We start from the raw sequence: 21,115 nt of genomic DNA, 5'->3' as shown, positions 1-21,115 counted from the left end.
GGGGGGCGGGTGTCAAATATCCTGACTTTCACACAGCGGAGGGCTATTGAAACCAGCGGGCTCCGAAGGAGATGTCCTCCAACTCTTTCTCTCCTTCTTGCGCTCTTGCTCATTGGTTTTGCTGTGAAACTAAAGCCGCCCCTCCTCTCTTTCTCTCTCTTTTGCTCCCGTTGCAGATCCTGCATATGTTATGGAAGGCAGAGGCAGCAGTGTTATATAACACAAGAAAAGATGCCTGCTTTAACACATCCACACTGCACGATAATATCTAGTAATCTTGCGTGCAGTGCCGGTTTGGTGAATTAAAATAAGCAGTTTCTCAGCAGTGATGCACTAGAAACATCACTTTGTACCCACATGTTTTATAAATGCTTACCCTCGGGATATTTCAAACCCATATGACTTCACAAAAGGTGACGAATAGCACAAGGTCTGAGATGCCGTTTTCCATACAATGGGAATGCATGGGGAACCAGGGGCTGCCAAGCTCAATAAATATCTATAAACGCTGTTCATAGATTTTGTGTGCTGTAATCAAAGTCTTCAGAAGCCATAGCTTTGTGTGAGAAATTTAATATAAATTGGATGTTAGTCTTCAACGGGAATCTTGCTTGACAGCCATGGTCACCCTTCACTACTATTGTGTGTAAAATAGCAGCTCAGACATTTTATTTTATTGTTAATAATCTGTTCAGTAGAAGAAAGAGAGTCAAAGATGTGGACATGGAAGCCCATTCCTCTTCATAAACACACACACACGTATATATATGTATATAAAATAGTCGCATTTTTAGGCATGCAAGATATTATTTATACTATATATTTGTACATTATCAAGATATTTTTAGAAAACTAGCTGATCATAAAAATATGGATGTCCTTCAAGTCTGTTCAAGTGTAAGCAATGAAAAGCAATGGGTTAGTTCCTCAAAAACACACTACAAATTTGTATTTATACATTGCATTTATATTTAAAACGTGTTAAACACCAAACATTTAAATTTACATGTTTTTAAGATTGTTCTAATATTTTTAATGAAAATCGAGTTGTATCACTTATTAAATTCATCAGTTTTAGGATAATTAAATTTCATATTCCATATTTAATTTCTGGTTTCAAAAAGGGAAACGAGAAGGAAGCAAATACACATGTATACACATGTATAAACACATTGTTTTTTTTTTGTTGTTTTTTTTTTTGCACAAATGTGCATCCATACATCATTAAAGAAATTACATTTTTGTTGCACTGTCCCTTTAAAAAACAAAATACAACTAGAAAAATGGATTCATGCATAATATTCCAATTTGCAATTGTAGATGTGGGAAACACAGACATCATGTTGTTAGAAAATGTTAATGTACTAATTTGATTAGGAAAATATGCATAGGGTGAATGCAAGTCCATTTGGGTATTTGCTAATTTTTTGATACATGCTAGTAGGTATAACCTCGGCTGCGGTGTCTGCTCAGCTTTCCCTCTCAGTTATTTGAGCCTTAATGTGTCTGACAATCTTTGCATGTTTAATAAAACCACTCTCTTGAGCGCAGCATGCGAGAGCATCCTACACTTGTGTGTGTGTTTGGGAAGGTTACAGTGAGAGACTCGCAGACAGAGGGAAGAGACTCAGCATGAGAGCTAAACTGTTTTCCTCTGTGCTCTGATTCCTGTAGGAGCGCACCCATGGAGCAACTGCTGCTGTGCCTGGCTCTGTTCTCCATGCCGTCCTACGCCATGCTGTGCCCCAAACGCTGCACCTGCCAGAACCTGCTTCCCTCGTACACCGTGCTGTGTGCCAAAACCGGCTTGCTCTTCGTGCCACCTAATATCGACCGGCAGACCGCCGAGCTGCGACTGATGGACAACTTCATCACCACCCTGCGCCACCAAGACTTCACTAACATGAGCAGCCTCATACACCTCACGCTCTCTCGCAACACCATCAGCCAGATCCAACCGTACGCCTTCGCTGACCTGCAGGATCTGCACGCGCTGCATCTGGACGCCAACCGGCTCACGTTTCTGGACGACACCCATCTCCAGGGGCTGGTCAATCTGCGCCACCTTATCCTCGCTAACAACCAGCTTCACAGCATCTCTGAAGGAGCCTTCCAAGACTTCCTAGAAACTCTCGAGGACCTCGACCTTTCTTATAACAATTTGATAGACTTGCCGTGGGACACAATAGCCATGCTAGCCAGCGTCAACACCCTCAGTTTGGACCACAATCTCATCGAGTTTGTTCCTGAAGGGATATTTTCAAATCTTCATAAACTCGCCCGACTTGATATGACGTCTAACAAGCTGAAGAAGATCCCCCCAGATCCTCTGTTCCTACGAATCCCAGTCTATGCCAAAATGAAAGGCTCGCCGCTGACCGCGTTGGTCCTCAGTTTCGGTGGGAACCCGTTGCATTGTAATTGCGAGCTGGTTTGGTTGCGCCGCCTGACGCGGGAGGACGATTTGGAGACGTGCGCGTCCCCGCGAGACTTGGCCGGCAAGTACTTCTGGACGATTCGTGAGGAAGAGTTCGTCTGCGAGCCACCTATGATCACCCGGCACACTTCCAAGATGTTCGTAATGGAGGGTCAAGAGGTTAGTTTGCGATGCCGCTCCGTGGGAGACCCCGAGCCGACTGTCCACTGGGTCAGTCCAGATGGGAAGCTGATCGGCAACACCTCGCGCACTGTATGCTACGAGAACGGCTCTTTGGATATCTTGACAGCCACGGTGAAGGACTCCGGCGTGTTCACTTGCATAGCCTCGAATGCGGCCGGCGAAGCCACTGCTCCTGTGGAATTAGTCGTGAACCCTTCGCCGCATTACGACCCCAAACTGGAGCCGGAGCCGGGGCCCTCGGACATGCCAACTTCTATAAAGTCCAACAGCAGTGGAAGCGGCGGCCAGCCTCGAGCGGATCAGCGGGTCAGTGTCTCGGAAATAACCTCAAGCTCAGCGATGATCCGCTGGCCTCCCCAAAGCCAAATCCCCGGAGTCCGCATGTACCAGATCCAGTACAACAGCTCCACCGACGACATCCTCATATACAGGTGAGTTTCATCACAGACTCTTCAGATAAATCCAAGTTGAACTGTATATCACAATACGTACTGTTTCAAAGCAGCTTTACAGAAAATGCATGTTTCAGGGTTATAGGATGTGTATTCTGTTATTGGTCAGTGATGAGCGTCCATATGACGGTAATATACAGCCACATATGGTTAGTAAACATCATGTAATCTTGATAATATTTGACAGTTTTATATGTCAATCCAAAGTTGGCATCATCACAATTCTTCACAATTTTCGGCGTCCTCTAAAATGTCTGAAATGTAATTATTGAAACTCTTTCTGTCTTTCTTGTCATCTATGGTTTTGACTGGTGTTATTTTAGAACATCTGAAGTATTATTAATAGCTTTTATTAAAAGTTTTAATTAAAAAATTTTTTTTCTGTTTTCCATTTGAAATTGTTAAATAATTGCGCAATTTTGGGTTTATCCTTTTTATTACTTTTTTATGTATTAAGTTAAAAATAATAATAATAATATTTTATTTTAATATTTATATTAACTCATAATATTTAACATTTAATTTTACTTCAGTTCATGTTTTTTATTATTATTTTAGATCATTATTTGTATCGGTTTTTTTTTATTATTTTAGTTTTAGTTAACTATAAGAACCCTGGTTTCCACTGAAATTATTAGATTGCAGACAGTAATCACGTTTGTTATTGAAAATAGAAATATATTAGGAAACGCATCAGTGATAAACTGCTTTTATTTTAATAAATGAAGATTTCTAAACTGGAGGTTGACAGACGACCCATTGGTATTTTTAATGAGCGGCTCCAGAAACTTTATTATCCCCTTCCATAGAAAAAAATAATTAAAGGATTTTACCAATATTAATGTGATTTATTTTTTTATATATTCTTTTTCATTTTGTTTTTGAGCCAGCTAATGGTTTTCTGCTCTCTGATCTAGAAATTTAAATCAACTAAATAATAATAATAATAATAATAATAATAATAATAATAATAGCTATATAATTAAAAGTAATTCACCCTTTTTACTGTTTCTGAAATCCAGCTCCCACAGCTGATTCTTTTGTAGTAAATGTCTGGCTTCATTTTTCTGGAGTATGTTGAAAAAAAGAATAATGAAAACATTTTTATGTGACATGAAGATTACAGCAGTTTAATTCTCAACTAGTAGTGGCTTATAGAGATATGTAGTGGCAAAATACAGACTCCTTGAGTCTCCAGATTGCCATGAAGTTTGCAAAATGCTAAATCATGCATGCAAGATGATTCTAAAATTTTTGAAAGCTTTAAAAATCTCTGCAACGTCTTCTTTCCAGATGCATTATTTAAGAGAGCACTGCGGATGGTCAATCACCCCAAATGGTTTTTTTTTTTTTTGAATCTGGGTAATTCTGCATTAGATAAACAAATTGATTCTGTCTTTGTTCAAAGGCAAAGGCTGGCATTTGAGACTGGGGTGTTAATGGCTTATGGCGGAATCCTATTCAGATAGGGAGTGAAGCATTGCAATTGCTCTGATGAATACAAATGGACATCAATGAGTCCCAGCCAACAAAAGACTCAAGAATATCATGACTGCATTATATGAAATGCATTTTTTTTCTGTGTTAAAGAAAGGATGCTTCCCAAAGGATCCAGCTGTTTTAAGATATCTGCTCAACATGTCAGAAAAGCTCTTGAAGGATTTTCATTAGCACACGGACAGATTGGTTTTCAGCCTGATGCAATTCAAACTGAATTTTGCAAAGCAGGAACCACGAGCCGATACATTGACACCCTTCAATAAATCACAGAGCTCGAGGTGCAATGAGGAAGACAGTAATAACAGAATAACAATCGAAGCTGCGTGTCGAGTGCTTGCCCTCGTTTCACATGCTCCTGAACAGATTACAATCAAGGTGTATTTGCACTGATGTTGAATTCAAAACACAATCTAATGCTTTGTAAAAATATTGAGAGGACGAGTAAATATTTGTGCGGATGCCTTACATATTTTTGGGTTCGTATGGATGTCAACGCCCCTGATGCAGAAACGTCTACATTAATGTTCCTTTTTAGCATTCAGACGTGACCCCACCGCCCATGATTTCTCATTGAAGGGATCTTTAAGGATGTAATTAACTGTGCAATAATCCCTGTGGATAGATTAAGAGCGAAGAAAAGATACATACAGAAAGCAATTTGCTATTAATTATGGAAAAGGCAAGGGGAGTTCTCTGGTTTATAGAGCTGCAGAGTAATCTAAAAGTCTTTCAGAATCAATTAAGAATGCATGCGTCTGACTCCCGTGGAAGTACAGGTGACTTGGAGATGGTGGCTGAGAAACTGAGACCGGGGTGAGAATATAAAGTGTAAACGGAAAGACAGGTTAAATTTGAAGTGATGTCTGGGTGAAAGAGCGCTGGAGGCACAGTGTGCGTGGTGCCAAATGAAGACCTGAATGAAGTGCAAGGTGTGGTGTCAGATCGAGTACATTTATATCAGCATGTGTTCTCTTGGCAGATGCTCATTTAAAGGGACAGTTCACCCAAAAATTCTAATTTGCTTTTAATCTACTCACTCTCATGCCATCCGAGATGTAGGTGACTTTTTTTTTTCTTCAGTAAAGAGTAAAGAAAATTATTATCTGAAACCGTGGTCATTGGTGATTCATAAAATGCAAGTCAATTCCAGCACTTCCAGAGTCAAAAAATGCATATAAAGGCAAGAAAAAATGTATAACCGTAGCTCCTGAAGATATATTGAGCTCTTATATTCTTTGCAGGAAACGGAACATTATTTACAACATCATTGCTTGTGTTACCCAATTGTTTTTATTCTAAAAATGCTGCCCATATTATATGTTTGCAAATTTTAATTAGCTGAACTTAACTCTTTCCCCACCAACATTTCTGTAACATTTATATGCTGTCACATTATTTTTAATATGCATCTGTTTACATAAGAGATCCCTAGTTTTGTGTGTGTGTGTGTGTGTGTGTGTGTGTGTGTGTGTTTTTGTTCGGGAGGTTTTGTACTCGTTCAGAAGATGTGTAATAGCGCCCCCTAGTGTATAACAATGAAAACACTAAAAGCTGTGAAAATGCTTCTTTGGCGGTGAAGCGTTGTCTTCCAAATGATGAGATAACTTGTCAATGGTGGGGAAAGAGTTAAAGGGATACTTCACCCAAAAATAAAATCTGTCAATATAGTCATCCTCAAATTGCTCAAAACTTGCATTAGTTTGTTTCTTCTGCTAAAAACAATAGGAGATATTTTGAAGAATAACTCTTTGTTAACTCTTTGTTTCCAAATATTCTTCAAAAAAATATAGTATGTTGTGTTCAACAGAAGAAACAAATACTCTATTGTCTCTGAAATATGGTTAAACTTATATCAAAATTAAATGTAATATCAAACAAAACTACAAGGAAGAAAAATGAATTAGTCTTAATTTATTCACAAGAAAATATATCTGCAATGAAAATTACAGGAATCGTTCAGCTAGAAATAAATAAATAAATAAATGAATTCTGTTGTTCCAAACCTGTATGAATTTCTCTCTTCTGCTGAAGACTAAAATCAGATGTTTTGAAGAACAAACAGCTCCTCATCCTCATTGACCTTTATAGCATTTCCCTCGTATAATGGAAGTCAATGGGGACCAACAACTTGATTTCCCATATTCTCCAAATCCTCTTCTATTATCCTCAGTAGTAGAAATAAACTCATACAGGTTTAGAACACCAGGAAGGTGAGTAAATTATTACAGAATATACATTTTTAAGAGAAAGCGTATTCATATCAACACAGACTTCAGAATTTATCCTTTTGTTTTCTACAGAAGAAATATTAAATCATTTTTGGCGACCTGTTTCTTTAAGAGAGCTGTAGGTGACGAAGGTCTCTGTCTGAGAATGTCATTATCTTACCTCATCTTTTTCACATTATCATCTCCCTCGTTATTTGCATCTTTAATTAAGCTGCTTTTAAGTGCGTAATTAAGCAGTGCTTGCTCCTTCAGAAGACAGTGAGATGACAGGGTTCCTGTGCCAAGTGACACATCTTCAGAAGAGCTCGAAGCCCCTTCTCTCTTTACAGTGACAGCTCAGAGACACGGTGCGGCCGGCCTGACCCACGGCAGCTTAAAAAGACCAATGACTGCCGGAACTGAGAGGAATTTCTCTCAATGTACAGTATATCCATTGAATGCTCTGTGAGAGGATCCAGAGGAGCAGACTGAAGGGAGATTCCTGGATCTGTTCATAAGCACATGACACTACACCAAACCTAACACTTACTAAACTCACTGACAGCACTGCTAACAGTGTTTAACACTGACCACACATAAAACAATGTGTGGAAGAAGATGCAAATAGAGTTCAACAAATAATAGAGTAGCTGATCAGTGGTCTCCGAAATTTTTCAAACAGCCACATTTATAGAAATAAGCAATTTTATTTAAAATGTATTTTTTTGTTGTTATTAGATTGTTTTATTTATTATTTTTAATGAACTTTAATGAACTAAAATACAATACAATAAATAAATAAAATAATGAAATAAATCAAATATATATGGCTATTTATTTGTTAATAATGTAACAAAAAGATATTTTGAAAAAATAAATATTTTACAAGTATTTTTTTTAGAATATTTAAATAAAATGTTGTAATAATATTAAGAATGGAATGTTACATTTGACATGCTTTAGTTGTTTGTTTGTTTGTATTCAAAATATTATATTTTATTAAACAATGTAAAAAAATCATGTGTATTTTAAATATGTAAATAAAAAATATTTTATTATTTTTGAATTTTACATTGATTTAAATGTTCTTAGTAAGCTGTTATTCAAATTGAATTTAAGATTTGAAATGCTGATTATTTATTTATTTTTAAGAAATAACTGAATACATGTTAATCAATTATTATTATTATAATTATTATTATTTTACACTACTTAAAAAAGCCATTATAATAATATTCAGTATTGATTTATTTATGGATGTTTTTATTACGTTAATTTAAAAAGTCCTTATATGCTGATATACTGAGATTAAATTGAAGATTTGACATGCTCTGGTTATTGATTATAGCACTTAAACGTGGTCATAAATAATATCTACTAGCACTGGCATGTATTATGATCTCTGATAAATGTGCTGCCCCATCAAAAAGAAAACACTTGAGCAATTCGCTGTCGACATGTATAAAGTAATTTCTTATGTTGCTGTTTGTCAATCGCAATCAAAAAGTACAGCTTGTTCCCTACAGTGTCTAAGCAGTTACCAATATGCACACTTACACACTCACACTCACACACCATTACACTCACAGTCAGCCTGTGCTCGCAGGAGGAGCTCGGCCAATTACCCACAGGGTCAAATGCACAAATATGGGGTCATACAAACACACAACACGCAAACAGGCCTCGTCACCCCGGACAAGCTGCGCAGCATGACTCAGGTCTTCATCTCTTCACCTCAGAGCCTCACTCAATGCTCCTGCTCACGGCTATACCACCGCCTCAGAGATCTGACACAAATAATATTCAGAGACACGCTACTTGAAGCCTTCACACATAATGCATTACAAGAATATTCATAAAGGAGCGTTGCAATGCATTGTATCTTATAAATCATCAAACTCTTCATCATGTGTTTTATTACATTTAACTTTCCAAAAATGTAAAAATTAAGTATTAACACTTTGGTTACAATAACTCATGATATCCTGTCAGGCATTATAATACATAATTAAAGGGGTAATTATTGATTTAAATTAATGAAAAATATTATTTGTGCAGGTGCCACACTACTAGAGACAACATAAAAATAAAAATAAAAAGGCTGGGGATGCAAAAATGCATAAGTAGGATATCTGTAGACTTCAGAGAAGCCCTGAAGATGTTTGTAAAAAGTCTGCTGGATTATGCAAAATGCATCAGTTTTTTTTTTTTTTTTTTTTTTTTTTTTTTTTTTTTTTATTAATTTACTTATTTGTTATTTTATTTTTTTTGGTGTAAAATAATACATATTGTTCATTTACACTCTTAGGGGGAAAAAAGTCCAAAAGCTGTCACCAAAAGGTCAACATTTTAGTACTTAAAAGAAGCGATTTAGTAGGAATGGTCACATTGTTAGCTTTTGTACCTTGTTCCCAGAGAGTGCACTTATACTACAGACATTGCAACAAAACAAAGAGAGCATTTAGTTCAAAAACTGTGAACTTGTATCCATTAAGTGTACTTTTATAATGCGATATATACACAAGGTTCAAGTAAAATATGTTCCAAACATTTTAATCTTCAAACGAGTTATGCCGTTTCTTCAAATCCGTGGTTTGGGAATAGTATAGTTTGTGTTTAGAAAAAAGTTAATAAATAAATACATTTCTTTAAAATAGGCACATCTCTAAAATATTTAAAATACCTGCATTATTTAAAAAGATTTTTAAAAAAGATCTAGCGTTAGTCTGATAACTTGGGTTGTGTTTTCCTTCAGTTGCTCAGTGACCCGTGTATGATCACTTTCCCATAGGATCTGCAGGTATGCTTTTGACATAAAGTGTCATTTTTTATTTATATGCAGTAGAATACAGTAGGTCATATATTTATAATACAAAAACAAAAAGCTGTGAATGTTTAATGAGTTTTATACTGACAAAATAAAATAGTTCTCTAGTATGGAGTTTGTAAATCTTTTGAATGTATGAATCATGCAGGTCATGTAACATCAGAAAAGGTAATAATCATACGGTTTAACATTTTATTTACTCACTACAACCTATTTTAATATTTATATTGCACTTGCTGCTTGGTGAGGGTTAACTTTGGACCTTTCAACCTTCTGCAAACTTGACCCCTGATGAAGACAGATGAAGTCTCCCAAAACTGTTGCACTTTCTTACTGTGTCCTGTGGAGAGAAAGGTCAGGGGTAAATCCAGAGGAGAGCGGGGCACACGATCTCTCTGCTGCAGATGGCACAGAGCACATGTTGTGCTTAAATCTACTCTGACACGTGTCTCCCTTTGGACAGCACGGGCAATATTGTAAGCACTGTCTTCGTGACAGCCATCTGCCTTGAATTGAATTTTGTGGAGTTGAAACTAAAGCTTGCAGAACAAACTCTCAGATTAACATTGACACTTAAACCAACTCTGTCCTGGAGCACAGCAACAGATGTGTGTGCAGAGTAACCACACACACATTTTTTTGTTTTATTTTCCCAAATCAGAAGAGACTTATAGCTCAACCAGAGCCAACCTGAGGATGGGTATCCCCAAGGCCAAACTCACACATAAACAGAAGACCCCCGGCGTATATGGCAAGGCATACAATCTATCACAGATTACAAACCACATAACACTGCGCCCCCCTCCAGCTGTTCCTCCCTCCCAGACAAGCTCAATATCTTTTAATGCATGTTTTGATCAAAATAATAAGGAGATCTCAGTCAAAGCTGAGCATCAACCCAGTGAACTGCCTCTCACACTCTCCACATCAGATGTTTACCATTCTCTGCATAAGGTGAATGCATGGAAAGCAGCTCTCCCTGACAGAATACCTGGTCGTGTGCTTAAAGCCTGTGCGGAGCAGCTGGCTGAGGTCTTCACTGACATTTTCAATCTGTCCCTGGTCCAAACAACTGTCCCCACTATCTTCAAGACCTCCACCATCGTGCCTGTACCGAAGCACTCCACTGCCTCGGTCCCTAACGACTTCTGTTCTGTTAAACTCACCCTCATAATTGCCAAGTGCTTTGAGAAACTGGTTGCATCCCACTTAAAATCCTGTCTCCATGCTTCACTAGACCCATTTCAATTTCAATCACCACAATAGGTCAACAGAGGGCGCCATCTCAACAGCACTTCACTCTGCCCTCACCCACCTGGACAGTCAAAACACACGTGAGATTGCTATTCATAGATTTCAGTTCTGCATTTAATACAGTAATCCCCTCCAAACTCAGCCAGCTTGGAATCAGCACACCCATCTCCAACTGGATTCTAGATTTTCTGACTAACAGACCTCAGTCTGTTAAGTTAGATAACCTCTCCTCCTCCATCATCACCCTGAACACCGGAGTGCCACAAGGCTGCGTACTGAGCCCTCTCCTGTACACCCTTTTCACCCATGACTGCGTTCCTGGTTATGGCTCCAACAGCATAATCAAAGTTGCAGATGACACCACGGTGGTAGGTCTGATCAAGGATGACGATGAGTCAGTCTACAGGGATGAGGTGCAGCACCTGGCTGTGTGGTGTGCCACCAACAACCTGTAACTAAACATCCAGAAGAATAAGGAGATCATTGTTGACTTCAGGCGGACTTGGAGTCATGCACACACACTCATCTACATCAATGGATCTGTAGTGGAGCGTGTGTTTCAAGTTCCTTGGCATTCACATCTCTGATGACCTCACCTGGTCCCATAACACCTCCACCCTGGTCAGAAAGGCACTGCAGCGCCTTTACTTCTTACGGAGCCTTAAGAAAGTTCACCTGAGTCCCAGGATCCTTGTGGAAATCTACCGCTGTACCATTGAGAGCATACCCACATACCGCATCGCAGTGTGTTACAGCAATTGCTCTGCATCTGACCGCAAAACACTCCAGCGTGTGGTGACTACTGCTTAACCATGGACTTTTCACCCTCCTTCCATCCGGCAGGCGTTACAGGAGCCTGCGCTCTCGCACTAGGCTCAGAGCTTCTTCCTCGAGGCTGTGACACTTCTGAACGCCACACCACCAATCTAACTAGCACCTGCTCTCTTACTGCACTGGTCACAGTACTTTACATACATGTGTTTGCACTATTCATATTTTGCACAGGCTGCACATTGTTAAAGCTATTACACTATAAACTGTCTAATGTTGTTACACTACAAAGCACAATAAACTATTTCTATAAAAATATCATTGCACTACTGTTATTTTGCATTGAACACATTGTTTAACAATACTTTTGCACACTCATCCATACTGTATTTATTACCACTGTTCTCACGTTCCTGCTGTTCAAAATGTATATATAATCCTACATTGCTCTGTTCATAATGTACATACAATCCCTACATTTGCATTCCTATTTATATTCTGTATATATTCTGCTCAATATTTTATATAGCAACTCCACTTTACGTTCTGTAAATCATAAGCTTTACTTACTCTGCACTTTTATGTATATAAAACACTATATTCTTGCACTTCTGGTTAGATGCTACAGTATTTCATTAGCCCTGTACTTGTTCTCTGCATAATGACAATAAAGTTGAATCTAATCTAATGTGTTCACTTCACTTTAGGTTATAGACAAAATAAAGTGTATACATTATGGGGCAATTTATTTTATTTTATTTTTTTAAGAAGCGTCTTATGCTCAACAAGGCTGCACTATTTCTAACGATAAAAAAAAAATAGTGAAATAGTATTATAATTTAACTGTTTTCAATTTTGCTATATTTTAAAATGTAATTAATGCCTCTTATGTTCAACGAGGCTGCATTTTTTTTTTATAAACAAGGTAAAATTTGTTATATTGTGTATTATTATTGCAATTATAATTATGATGCAATTATAAAAAAAATATATATTTTAAGATGTAATTGGTATTTTATGCTCTCCAGGGCTGCATTAATTTAATAAAAAATACAGTAAATATAGTAATATTAGGAAATATTATTATATTTAAAAATAACCAGTTTCTATGTGAATATATTCACGTAGTTTCTTGAGTAGCAAATCAGCATATTATGAATGATAGAATGATAGAATGAGATAATTATTTCTGAAGATCATGTGACACTGAAGACTGGAGTAAAGATGCTGAACATACAGCTGTGCATCACAGAAATAAATTGCATTTTAACAATATATACATTGAAATAATTCTTCACTTAAATAATTGCATACTTTAAAAAAATGATCAAGGCCTAATCTTCTCTTTCTCTTTCTCTCTCAGAATGATTCCCGCCTCCCATAAGTTGTTCATACTGAGTGATCTGGCTTCATCACGGGATTATGATCTCTGTGTCCTGGCCGTCTACGATGACGGCATCACGGCTCTGACCGCGACACGGCTGGTGGGCTGCGTCTCCTTCTCCACGGAGCGAGAGTTTCGTCACTGCCGCTCCATCCACGACCAGTTCCTCGGCGGCACCATGATCATCATCATCGGCGGGATCATCGTGGCGTCGGTCCTCGTCTTCATCTTCATCCTGCTGATGAAGTACAAGCTTCACAGCCAGCACTACAAGCAGAAGGCCGCCCACGTCAGTAACGTTTGTTCTCAGACCAACGGTGGCCAGCAGGGGGCAGCATCGGGTCCTCCGCCGCGATCGTCCTCGGGGTCCTCCAGCAAGCCCTCGGTCGCACTCGGGTCGGACAGACAAGAAGGATCCCACGGCATGGAGGGGGGTTATGGAGCGCTTAAAGGGACCACGGTGGTGGACTTGAACCCGGAATACGGGAAATCAGTCAAAGACGACGACTCCATTTCACAATAACACAGGGTTCGATCCCATCCTCTTCACATCTCAACCCATTCTGTTTATTTTCTGTTGCCTTACGGAGGATTTTCTCCTGTACAAGGTGAGGATGCTCTTCTCTCCTCTCCTCTATGTGTTAAGGTTTGTTGCTAGGCAGCGGGTTGCCAGCGTGATGGAATCTCTACAGTGGTGCTGATGCAGGGATGTTCCAGCTCTGTTAATTAGACCTGCTTTAATGGATAAATCAGTGGCTCTGCTGTCTGTCTGCTTCTGGGTAACAGGGCTAAAAAGATTTCCCGAATGGTACGGTGCATTTGAGATCACTATTTAAATTGATAGCCTGACAGTTGTTTCGTTCAATAGGATGCATATGAATCACAAGGGCGTAAAATTGAAACTGTACGCCTAGTTTGGATGTTTGCAATGAGAATGAGAGGAATCCTATGGTTTGCACATTTTAGTACATTAGACTCATGTGTATGTTATGAATATCCCTGCTGAGTATGGAATAGCACATATTACTGTTTTCCTTCGCGAGGTGCAGGTCATGCGTCTAAATATCGGTATTTTGCAAGGTTCTGTTTAAATTACCTCTTTACCACGGTCTTTTGAATCCAGGAGAGATTTAAAGGAACAGTTCACCCAAAAAAAAAAAAAAAATGCTGTCTTTTACCCGCCGTCATTCCAAGCCTGAATGAGTTTATCTCTTCTGATGGACACAAAAGACGATATTCTGAAGAATGAATGAAACTGAGCAGCCATTGACTTCCATAGTATGAAAAAACAAAAATGCTTTGGAATTCAATGGCTACCGCCATTTTTTATGCGTGTGTTCAAAAGAAGAAAGAGGTTTAGAACAAGTGCAGGGTGTGGAAATTTACAGCATCTGTGCTTCTCTCAGTTCACAACTTTAAAGGCATGATGCCTCAGATTTTGGGCTTTTGTCTGAGATCTCCAAGAAAATCAGTCCAAAAGCCATTCATTATTTCAAGTTATGGCTGATGATTGATAAATGCTGGATAATAAATTAAATTCTACAAAAAGATAAAAAATAAAACATTGACATGCATTTGGTAGATGCTTTTATCCAAAGCAACTTTCCAAACCATTGCATTCAAGTTTTACTTCTGATCAGTTCATGCATTCCCTGCGACAGTGCAATCCTCTAATGTGTGAGCTACAGAAATGGGTTTTCATTTGAAGTCTTGCTAAAGATTACATTTAACAGTGCATGAACAATTAAATCCCCAGTATTGACTGATAATGATAGATTGGCACCTCCTAGATGCTGATCAGCCAGAAGAAGGCTTTTGTCAGTCTACCAGTGTTGGTACGAAGCGTGGTGAGAACATCAGCTCACCAGCATCCAAAACACAACATTTCCCAGCTCCTTTCAGCTACATTTTCAGTCACTCTTCCTGCTATCTTCCTTCTTGCTAAACCCAACCAGCATCACTGGAGGCATCGGTGTGTATTTCAGTCGAACCCTGAGTGCCCTCGGAGGCACAGTGTAGGTTGACCACATCCCTCGGCTCCCAGATGCGAGAGAGGAGGTCATTTAACAGAACCAGGGAAGAGTCATCTCAGTGAACTGGTGACGGTTGTCTTCTGTTGAGGAGCCTCAGAGGAGCCCTGAACGGGTCGGGATGAAACAGAAACAGAAATCTGACTCTGAACGACTGAGAGTCAAGGGCAGAGGTGTCTGTCAGGGTCACTGTCAGGAGGAACTTCAAAAGGCTTCTCGGATCCATGTTCTGCCTGTACAATTAGGTGAACAAAGAGTTCCCGTCTGATCAGACTGAAAGACTTTGGAGTTAACTCACCTGTTATGGCCTGCTTCTTTTATTCCAGAGCTCGATTTGATGTTGAAATGCCCCAAAGCTCCTGTCAGCACCTCGGGATCATTCAGTGTGCCGGTGTTTGAGCTTTCGCTTTATTCGTCTCTGCCCAGAGCATTATTTTATTTTTATTTTTCTATTTTTGCTAATACTATACTACATTTTTAAATTATACTTCAGTTACAATTTTTACACCTAAATGTATTAAGTACATTTTAAAGCAGTTAGACAGACCTTATATATTGAGTAAATGTAAATCAATGTAAGTATATTTGAACGACATTTGGTTCAACTATCAGTGATTTTTTTTTTATTTTTATTAAAGCATTCGCTTAATTATTTTTGAAATAATTAATACTTTTGTAACTAATCAGTATAATTTCTCCATTCTCAAACATTAAAAAATAAATAAATAAATAAGTATATTTTAAAAATCTGATTTGTAAATCCATTTGTACATTTTACACAAAATTAGTAGCATAGTTAATTATTATTGTGAGACTTACAAAGCCTCCTAATAATTTTATTACCAACTATTCAGAACTACTAGCTAAAACACAAATATCAGAAATAAACCAGATTATAAATTATAAATCGTTGATTAAATTATTGATATATGTTTTTAAACAATATAATTCAAAACTTTCAGTTTTATGTCAATCATTGTTTATGAATACAACAGTAATAATAATAATAATAATAATAATAATAATAATAATAATAATAATAATAATAATAATAAATTATATTCTCGGGGACTTATAAAAGCAATTATTTTATTTTATTTTTTATGGTATTGTCTGTCTATGTATTAATCATATCCTATTAAGAGAAAAAAATAATAACTTTATTTAAAAATAACATTTAATTTATTGATTTATTTTGTAATTTTAAAAACAATGTGGTACTTGCTTCTGTGGTTCTGCTTTGTTTTGCTGATGTTGGAGGCTCCTGGTTGGAGAACATCATTAATGAATCATAACCTACCTGTTACCTGCTTCGGTTAATTTTCACCCTTCACCCGAAACAGCTGAAATTAAAAACTTTAGTTCTGATTCCTGATCTAATGTTTTAATGCACGGTGATGGATTCAAACACAGAACCTGTTTGGAAAATGAGTGCAAAAACAGCGCTCTATCTTCTACTAGTTTCAGACGGATCTACATTTACTTCAGCTCGGGGTGAAATGGGTCAGATTAGGACGCGGGGATAGAGTCCCAAGGCCTGGCACAGAGCTGCAGAGATAGAGAAAGGTGCTATGATGGGAGAAAAGAGGGCAGATGTGAGTATTGTGATGGGGTTTAGAGATTGAGATTAAAGGGTAAAGGCCTAGCGTCTCACATATTGAGACAAATGGGCTAATCCGAGGGGTGGGATGTTGTGAAATACCAGTAGAACCCTGGTAGAAGGTAATTACTGTTTGTTGTGCGCCATAGAAATGGGCCGCGACCGCTCCTCGACAGCCGTTTGGAGCCAGAATCCCTCCAGACTGCAGCAGGACACTCTGCTCTATAAAAAGCCGTCTGAATAAGACCTAGCATTAGCGTCTCTCTGCAGATAACTAGCCAGAGCCGCAACATACCAGGCCTTGTTCCTGCTGCTGCTGTTAGTTCTGCATTAAATCTGGGAGGAAAGTTTCAGCAAACTGATGTGGTTGGAGTTAATGAAGTTGTTAAATGTCCAATTAGTATGCGCTATGTATAGTCACCCGCTCTGTCTGTTTATGCAAACTCAGCTGATGCTGTGAGGAAACTGTTTGTGTGTCCTCGACTGCTGTTTCCTCTGGATGTGAGGATTTGTGCTGAAGTGGCAGTGTAGATCTGTATGCATGCAACTGCGTCTAATTTAACATCACTTTTGCTTATTCATGGTTCTCTGATGATGGGAAATGGTCACATAGCATGCAGGTAAAAAAGTCAAACCTTGCCAAAAATACATCAGACTTTAACAGTGTGTAAAAAACACACTCAGTGATTCTCCAAGGCCTTGTGTACGATCACAAACAGTCAGGAGAGACAGATCACAGTTCATGCATCTCAAGTGCATCTTCTATGACCAACTGTGATCAGATCCCATGACCTTGGTTTGCATCCTCATTTTTAGCTTCATGAATGCACAAATAAAGGACAAAGCACACACACACACAAACACACACACTCACGCACACACACAAACACACACACACACACACACACATATATATATATTTGTTGTTTTTTTGTTGCTGTTTTTAAAGGCACGTTGTTGATCCCAAAAATATGTGAATTTTATTTTTTTATGTTTTTTTTATATATCATTTTGAATCATTAATATTTATTTTAATTGTTATTTATAAATAAAAAAAATATTATTTAAAATTAATTAATTGCTTAAAAATATACAAATCTGTAATATTTATTATAATTTTGTTTTATATGAAAGATATATTTTATTATATAATTCTGATTTTTATTTTTTTTTATTTTTTTATTACGTTTAATTCCATTTAAGTTCAGTGCAGAGGATGATTGGCGGGTCAGGGGCAGATCAGCGAGACAGATGTGTGTATAAACATCTAAAGGTCACTTTATCAGAGGTGGAATATCTTCTGCAATAGTTCACTGTCTTTTCTCTTGAATTTGTTCCTTTGCATGTATCCGTTCGTTTGATGATTAAATGTGTTTCTGAATTATTGCGCTGCTGAATCTGATCTCATGCTTCTGTTGTTTTTCAAAGCAAACTCACTCTCTGGAAGCCAAACGCAGAACGGCAGATTAAATGGGATTGGATCCAATCTATTAGCAGGACAAGCTGCGGTCCGAAGGCAAACACAAGACTCTCTGTGTTCAATTCTTTATGCAAAACTCTCCTCAGACCGTGGACATCACGTGCCTCTTCAGTGCATATGAGCAATGTTTTCTATTTTAAACCAGAGGTCATTTCACCAAGAGACGAGGAGCATCAAATCATAGAGAAGGAAATGCTTTCTGGATGTTTTTGTGGGAAATATTATGCTTAAATATCTGTGTTAAGTGAAGCAGTGCCAAAGGATTGGATCGTATGGATTTAACGCTCTCCCGAAGGCTCGTGCGGATACAGACTTATCAAAGTTCAATCAGATATTGACGAGTCCGTATCGAGTTAGGATTTGTGGGTCTTCTGGAGCACTTCATTATGGATTCCTCTGTATGGTCTCAGCTCTCTCTCTCTTTATTGGGAAACTGAACACGTGGATTGATTTTCAGCTGATTAACAAACATGCCGAGTGTGTTCTTGGGATCTGGAGATTAGGTCAAGCAGGAGAGACATTGATTATCACAGCACACTAAAACTTTCCCCATCTCCCGTGTGAACGAGGACGAGGGGAAGACGCTCTTGAGGACTCGGTGTCTGACAGCAGACTGTGTGAAAGCAGCGCGGGCCGTGATAAACACCCTTCGACCGCCGGCCCGCTCAAACAAACACTGCTCTTTTGTTGACTGTGGATGTATTTGTATGTGAAGTCCACCTTCAGCCATCTCTGATTTGATTCATTTGATTTCAAGGAGAAAATAATAATAATAATGATTAAAAAAATGGGATGGAGTTTTATGCTATGTGGATTTATAAAGAAATAAAGTATTTTTCTTCAAGGCGTGTGGAGATGACTTTATTTCATTGTTATTTTATTAACGGTAACTTCCATTTCACCTCAAGCTGTTATGATTATTTTCATATATTGAAGGGGTTGTGTTTGTTTTTAAGCAGGTCTTAGGGCTGAGTGTACTGAGAGTTAATTAACTCAAGCATACTCTGAATCATATGCTAGTGATTTTTAGTCTCGTGCATTACTCAACATCTCAATATTCCAGAGAGAGTGTTTATCTTGTGTCAGATGTTTACAAATGCATTGATTATTTGTGGCGCGAGACGTGTGCACTGATCAGATGAAGCTGTAATGACTCAGATGACCGCATGATGTCACTGCTCACACACTGATGACGTGAAGGTGCTCAAATATCCAAGCACTGTTATGATCAGCACTAACATTAAAAAAAAAAAAAAATTAATACTGTGATTCTTCATATTTGCTGGGTAAAATTGCTTCCAAAATATCTATACATTCCATAATATATTTCTAATAAAATATTTATTTGTTCCATAATATATAAGTTGTTTTATATGTGTGTGTGTGTGTGTGTGTGTGTGTGTGTGTGTGTGTGTGTGTGTGTGTGTGTGTGTGTGTGTGTGTGTGTGTGTGAGAGAGAGAGAGAGAGTACGTTTGCGTGTGTGTGATTCCTGGCTAAAGTATTTTCAATAATTATATTTTTGCCAATATATATACATATATATATATATATATATATATATATATATATATAACATGGGTACATTATTAGTGGTCACTCATACAGTATCTCATACTGGCACACCAAACGCTAGCATGCCCAAATATGTGAATGTATTATGGAATTAATAAATAAATAAATAAAAATTCCCCAAAAGTGCAACCTGTAACTGGTCATACTTATTTTAACAAGCCCCAAATTGATTTCTAATAACCATCCAAGAGCTAAATTCTCATTATTTCTGCACAGTTCTCCCACACTAACAGTGTACTCCGATCAGAGTCTGCACAAGCCTGAATGAAGGAGAGAGGATGAACCTGTCTGAACGTTACCAACATATAAACACTTCATCAGGTCACACGTGATGACGACAGTGTGACGTCTCACACACACACACACACGAGTGTCACGTCTCATGAAGACTCTGATAATGCCTGTGATTAGTGCAGCTATGTCGAGCAGCTGGAGAAGTGTTTGTGTTTGCTGTTCATTAAACTCCAGATTGTCTTTGTGAGGAGCTGTCGAGACGAGCCTGAAGATATTCAGTGAAACACGCTTCATGTTGGGTCTTCTCACATTAATATGATGACTGATGGCTTCACTTTAAGATGCTAAGGGGCTGGCTTTTGATTTTTTGTTTTATTTGGATTTTAATATAGAAACGTGTCCAATATCAATGAGCAGATTCACAACTTCCGAGCTAACAAATTTAGCTGATAAAACCATCATGGGAACTTTGTTTTAAAATGTTTCAAAAACGTTGAAATGTTTAGTTTTCTTCTTGTGATTATAACGTTATTTTAAGGTTTTTTACAACGTTCTACTAACTTTATATCCTCTTCAAATATAACGTTATTTTAATGTTTATTTTAATATTCTTAGAACGTTAATAGTCCAGTTTTCTTGTTGTGATTAGAACATTATTTAAATATGACTAAAAAATGTCTCTTAAATGCTCTACTAACTTTATTGACCTCCGAAATGTAAGGTTATTTGAACGTTTATTTTCAATATTCTAATAACGATAAAACATCTTGGTTTCTTGCCACAATTAGAATGTTACTTAAAGGTTCCAAAAAAGGTTTCTTAGAACATTCATCGAGTACAAAATAATAACATCATAAGGACGTTCAAAGAATACTGATCTCAGATCATTTTATCTCAATGTTATGAGAACATATATCAAATATTATTTATGTTATAAGAACGTCCAATAAACATTACTTTAGGTATTTTTGTCCTAACGTTTATATCACTTTTAAAAACACACTTCTAACAATGCACATATAAAAATTGGTAGAAATATAAAATACATTAAAAACAGCACAATTATGGAAATGATATTCTTACAAAAAGAAGAATATACTGAGTGTAATGCGTTCGGACACTTTATTGCTTGTTTAATTGCAATACAATAAAAATGTGTCATTGTTTAAATATATGTTAGAAA

The 21,115-nt window shown here is 37.6% G+C and overlaps 1 protein-coding gene across 1 annotated transcript in view; it reads left to right on the top strand.

The window, feature by feature from the left end:
• Nucleotides 1-19,374, top strand: part of LOC113061898 (leucine-rich repeat and fibronectin type III domain-containing protein 1-like protein) — a 145,382-nt gene extending 126,008 nt beyond the window's left edge. Inside the window, exons 3-5 of the mRNA XM_026231407.1 lie at nucleotides 1,675-3,051; nucleotides 12,995-13,623; nucleotides 18,074-19,374. Coding sequence (XP_026087192.1) covers nucleotides 1,675-3,051; nucleotides 12,995-13,538 — 1,921 coding nt within the window. The 3' untranslated portion in view covers nucleotides 13,539-13,623; nucleotides 18,074-19,374. The remainder of the gene's footprint in view (nucleotides 1-1,674; nucleotides 3,052-12,994; nucleotides 13,624-18,073) is intronic.
• The last annotated feature ends 1,741 nt before the right edge of the window (nucleotides 19,375-21,115 follow it).

Source organism: Carassius auratus, chromosome 43 (genome assembly GCF_003368295.1).
Source record: "Carassius auratus strain Wakin chromosome 43, ASM336829v1, whole genome shotgun sequence".
Lineage (NCBI taxonomy): Eukaryota > Metazoa > Chordata > Actinopteri > Cypriniformes > Cyprinidae > Carassius > Carassius auratus.
The sequence above is the reverse complement of the archived record's forward strand: the minus strand, read 5'-3'. Positions and strand labels throughout refer to the sequence as shown.